This window comes from Ursus maritimus, unplaced genomic scaffold (genome assembly GCF_017311325.1).
Source record: "Ursus maritimus isolate PB19 unplaced genomic scaffold, ASM1731132v1 scaffold_2, whole genome shotgun sequence".
Classification (NCBI taxonomy): Eukaryota; Metazoa; Chordata; class Mammalia; order Carnivora; family Ursidae; genus Ursus; species Ursus maritimus.
In genome coordinates, this window is record NW_024424452.1 from 59,564,061 (window position 1) to 59,569,747 (window position 5,687).

The 5,687-nt window shown below is 41.6% G+C and overlaps 1 protein-coding gene across 1 annotated transcript; it reads left to right on the forward strand.

The window, feature by feature from the left end:
* The first annotated feature begins 1,919 nt into the window (after nt 1–1,919).
* RGS2 (regulator of G protein signaling 2) lies at nt 1,920–5,208 on the forward strand. The gene is made up of 5 exons (XM_008685659.2): nt 1,920–2,056; nt 3,077–3,178; nt 3,281–3,342; nt 3,905–4,071; nt 4,350–5,208. Exons 1-5 carry the CDS (start codon nt 1,947–1,949, stop codon nt 4,542–4,544), a joined length of 636 nt encoding a protein of 211 aa, XP_008683881.1. The 5' UTR covers nt 1,920–1,946; the 3' UTR covers nt 4,545–5,208.
* The last annotated feature ends 479 nt before the right edge of the window (nt 5,209–5,687 follow it).

The window sequence follows — 5,687 nt, forward strand, 5'->3', positions numbered from 1 at the left end:
AAAAAGATACATTATTCTTACTATAAATGAGAAACTGGGGCTCCAGGAGGTGTAACGAGACTGTCCCAACAGTTACTTAGCATTTATTGGTTAGGCTGCGACTCATTAGGTCTCCAGACACAGGTCCAGCTCTCTCTCCTTGCTGTCTCTTTGTCAGAATTCCTGGACCTTCCACTATGAATGAATTCTACCATCCAAGGTTCTAAGTGAATAATGTATTAAGGTTTATACTGGCAAAAAAAAAAAAAAAAAAAAAAAGAAAAAGAAAGAAAAGAAAAGAAAAGAAAAAAAGGCAAGTGCCTATCTATCACACATATTTAATAAATAATTATTGAATAATCAGAAAGCAAAAATAGATGGAAATATTATGCAAGGTTCTTGAGAGATAAAGAGTATATGCATGAGAAAAACAGGATTCTTACATTTCACAAACATGTTTTAAAGTATTTATTACTGAAATCTAAATGATTTTCCTTTCCATGATAAAGTATGGCTGTTCTCTTTAGTAAAACTGCAGATTTTACTCTACAAGTCAAACTTGGAGCTCCAACTACTGGCAGCTCACTTTAAGAAGTTAAAGTAGTTCCAATTTTCTTTTAGCAGTTCTAATGCAAAGCAAGGAGAATATTTGTAGCCTAATCACTACCTTGCTGTTAATCTTACTTTCTACTTAAATGCCTGATGGGGAAACCCTTTGGATATTCCACTGTACAGTTCTGTTACCTGAAACCAAGTAACTGTGTTAAGGTTATCCATTCTGGAGGTTCTCTGTTTGTCCTTCCCAATCAAAACATTTAAAGCCGGCTACAGTAGAGATGATTTTTGAAGAATTGACAAATTAAATTTATTCAAGTAAGCCACTAATATCTCCTCCTCCTCTCTACCCTCCTCACCCCTCCCCTCCTTGCAAGTTATTAAGTGTTCTGGTAAATTCTAAGCCAACCAAGAATGACTCATGAGGAAATCCTGCATCCTTGCACTCTTAAACCAGAATGTCTCTGGCGCATTACAGTTGCGAGGTCTTGGTGTTTCCCTCTATCTCAGCATAAGGAGATCCGTGATTTCTGTTCTGGAAGGAAAAGCAGCCAAGGACTCCGGAGAAATAGCTTGCAACCCCACAACATGCACAATCACTTATCTTTTAGTAATCAAAAATGCACACCTAGTTAAAAACACTGTCGTCTGATAAAGTCACTTTCTCCTGTTCCTTCCCTATTTATCGTTCATTCCCAAACGTGTTCCAAGATGCCCCGGCAAGCTGCGGAGTAGGTCACACCACCTGCCCCTGAATCGTCACGGTTCCTTCCTTTCATCTTTTCCTCCCCCCGCCCCCAAACTAAATGGAGTCGCAGAGAGGAGTAACTGAGGGTCTCCCAGCAGCCTCAGTTTGCAAACCAAGAAATGTGGTGTGGGAAAAGGGCGCGCTCTCAAAAAAAGGGAGGGGGGAAGATCTTCATTCAAAATAAGGCAATTGCAGTCTGGTTCGCTAGAAGCAAGTTTTCCTCTGGCGGGGAACCAGCACTCCCCTTCGCGGTTAGGAGCATGTAAGCGTGGGGGAGGGGAGGAGAGGGCAAGCGCAGCCAACTTTGGCTCCCTCCCTTCATCGGGGGCCGCCACTCATTGACAAAGGTCGCCGGCCGTGGCCCGCAGCGAGGCTTCTCTGTCTGCTCCCACACCAAACCCCGCAAGCCGCAGCGTTTGGTACGAGTGCGCACGAAGCAAAGGCCGCACACGTCAGCGGACCTCGCTTCGAGACCCTTCGGCGGCGCCCGTGACTGCCGCAGGCCGGGGCTGGCCCCGCCCCCGTGCCCGTCGGCAACCGACCAATCGGTGCCCTCTAGAGGCGGGACCGCGGCGTGAGGTCCCGCCCCCGCCCCAACACCTCTAATAAATGCGGCGGCGCGCGCCCTGCCGCAAACAGCTGCGGCGCCAGCAGAAGGAGGATAATGCAAAGTGCCATGTTCCTGGCTGTTCAGCACGACTGCGGATCCATGGACAAGAACTCCGGCAACAGCCCCAAGAGCGAGGAGAAGCGGGAAAAAATGAAGCGGACCCTGTGAGTACGGCCTTCTTTCTCCCGCCGCTCGCTGCTGATCTGGCTCCCGGGTTTGCTGCAAACGTGATACCTTTGGGCTCGGCTTTGATGTTAGGGAACTATGTAACCTGCGCCTTTGCAGGAAAAAAAAAATGTGGAAAAGGTCAATTTGCAAAGTAAGGTTAAATCTGTGTGGTATGTACTGATTTTGTTACGTGAGCGAAGGACTCTCGGGTAGTTCAGGAACTGAGAAAATTTTTGATATGGAGGCGGTGGTTGATGTGCCTAAGAAATTGCGGGTTGGCTTTTTGTCCCCTGCATTTAAAATAACATCCGAGAATCCTGGGGCTGAAGCGCATCCCCAACAATGGTACCTTGCATTGTAAGTTTTGATTGGCTTACACAGCTTCTGGAAGGAGTATTTTGGCTGGTTCTGATTATATTCGTTTTAAAATCGTTTTTGTTTTTTAATGGAACTGCATATCTCACCCACTAACCATTGTTATGCATCATCTGCTTAAAATGAGTGTTGTAGTTGGGGGGGGGGCTCAGTCACACACACACACACACACACACACACACACACACATATCTCCCTCATGGCTTCTAGTGTGGTCCAGAGCCTCTAAGAGTAGAAGGGAAATGAATACCGACTGGCTGTATTGAAACTGTAGGTTTCAAGTGTGAAATGTCTCAGAATTGTAATTAAGACTGCAGAAAAACTGCTGCCTTTTGTGGGCCAGAAATAGCATCTGCCTTTTGAAGTATGCCAGCTGAATTCATTTAAATACCCTAGTAATTTTAGGTAGTCTTACTCTCAGTTATAAAAGTAGTACTTCTGTTCAGATGAATGGATGAAACTAATTGCGTTCAGCATATAGGTGCTAGGTTTAAATGTAAAATGAGTTAAGACTGACTTGAGGAGTTCTTGTTTTGTCTTAGTTTCTGGCTACTGGGTGACTTTATTTGGTAAAAATGTGTTCAGCTGCAGTAGCAATTTTTAAATGTTGCACTCAGTGAATATCTTTTTTTTTTTTTTAGATTAAAAGATTGGAAGACCCGTTTGAGCTACTTCTTGCAAAATTCATCCTCTCCTGGGAAGCCCAAAAATGGCAAGAAAAGCAAACAGCAAACCTTCGTCAAGTAAGTTGAAAATCTTGTACGTGCAAATATGAATAGCTAGCTGCTGTGCTAAAAAGAGGAACTCTGATGTGTACAAGCTAATGTGCAGACTTTCTTTTGCAGGCCTTCTCCTGAGGAAGCACAACTGTGGTCAGAAGCATTTGATGAGCTGCTAGCCAGTAAATGTAAGTTAATCTGTTGAATTTGATCCATTTCAAGTATCACACGTCTAGAATGGTGTTCACACAACAGAAGAGCAGATTGCCCCAGGGGAATTCAGCTGTACAGTCACTAAAAATAGAATGCCTATTTTTCTCCTTTATTTCCTAGTATTTAACCATGGAAATGCATGGTTTAGCCATTGTAGATAGGGAAGAAAAACTAGCCAAAATTGTAGTGTCAGTTGCTCTTCCTTAAGGTTGAATCAGTTTTCCGTTGTATACAATGTTTCCAGGAGGTTTAGTTCCCAGAGAATTTAGGTTCCCCTATAAATATTTGCATTAATAGCAAAGTTAAGTATATTTTTTGTAGCAGTGTGCCAACTTAGGCATTTTGCCTATTAGCCTCTTAGTCTTTAAAGAGCTAAATTCTGAGGATTACAAATTTGAGTGAAATCGAGAAAATTGCTATCATTGAGAAATAATAAAACATAGGGGTGGGAGAATGGTAGTTCTGGAAAAAATTTAAGGGATTAATTGGTCACCCAGTTCACATTCTGTATGCTTTTTCCCCCTCCTCTTTCCCCAGATGGTCTTGCTGCATTCAGGGCTTTTTTAAAATCTGAGTTTTGTGAAGAAAATATTGAATTCTGGCTGGCCTGTGAAGACTTCAAAAAAACCAAGTCACCCCAAAAACTGTCCTCCAAAGCAAGGAAAATATATACTGATTTCATAGAAAAAGAAGCTCCAAAAGAGGTAGGGGGGAAAATAAGTTCTTCATTGCAGCATATTTTGAACATTCTTAGCACCAACATGAAACAAAAGACATCAAATTAAATTAAAGGGGGGCGGGGAGTAAAATTGTTTTTAAAAACAATTTCTAGTTTTTGATTAAATTAATTTCATTTCTTCTATGACTTGGCTAGTGAAACTCATCACACATTATAGTTTTTGCTTCTTGTTTTCAAATATTTAAATAGGTATCAATCTCTAGCTCTGAATATGAAATAAACCACTTTTTTTTTTAATTTCAGATAAACATAGACTTTCAAACCAAAACTCTGATTGCCCAAAATATACAAGAAGCTACAAGTGGCTGCTTTACAACTGCCCAGAAAAGGGTCTACAGCTTGATGGAGAACAACTCTTATCCCCGTTTCTTGGAGTCAGAATTCTACCAGGACTTGTGTAAAAAGCCACAGATGGCCACAGAGCCCCATGCCACATGAGATGAGAAAGGGAGCCCAAAAGTGGAGGACATTTCATTTTTTTCCTAAGGGGAAAGGCTGTGACCTGCCGAAAAGACTGACCTTGAACTTAGCCTGGGTGTTCAGGAAACATCACTCAGAACTATTGATTCAGAGTTAGTGAATCAGGAAGCTGGTAACTGTCTAGAAGAAGCTTGTATTGGGACAGCTTCTGTAGCTGTGTCTAGAGCACAGGGAGAAAGTGGTCATGTGGTGTGTCTCACACTGGGAAGGCAGGAACGTGAGACTCCAAGGTATGATGTGATACTGTTGGTCCAAAAGCATTTAAAAATCAATAGGTCTGGGATTATGTGGCCTTAGCTAGCTGGCTGTGTATCTTTCCCTAAATCAGTCCGTGTTACCACATAGTGGTTTTAGTTTTAGTTATTTAGGAGTAAGTAATATTAAAATGTTTACTGTGTGCAAGGGTGTTGAAGTTCTTATGACTACAGATCATCAGTACTATTGTCTCATGTAACACTAAAACTGAAACGGTCTGTGTTTGAATTGTTAAGTGGTGTAATGGAATGAGTGCTGTCGTGTAGGAAACTATGTTGTCCATGATGAGTGCCAAAAACTGTCCTGAAGGCAGCTAAAATTTGATGTGGTCTTTGAATACTTTTAATAAATTTATTTTGATAAATAATGTCATTGAATATCTGGTTCAGATGGAGGGTTTTTTTGTGGGGTGGGGGTGGGGCTGTTAAACTGGAAATATGGCACATACAAGGGAAACCTCTTTCCAGTAAAGAAGAGGTATCCTAGGTGATGTCCCTGTTCAGTAAGAATTGACAGTGCTCAGAAATGGGAAGTGATGTCTTCCTTGCAATTACCTCTTTTTTAAACCTAATAAACATTATGAAGACCAAGGGAAGTCAGACCACCTCCTTAGAACCACCCTGGGATCAAACTTCCTAATATAACCTTGTAAAAAAAAAAAATCAAGCTTACTGTTAATGAAAGCAAAAAAACATTGACCTTAAAACCCTTCATGGGTATCACTAAAGACTAGCTCAGTAAAAGAAGTAAAATAATATAATGGAGACAAAGCACCAGAATAATTCACGTAACTCAGCTTCTCAAATGAAGAAAAAAGCCAAATAAGGCCTGCCTTTTATATTTCCC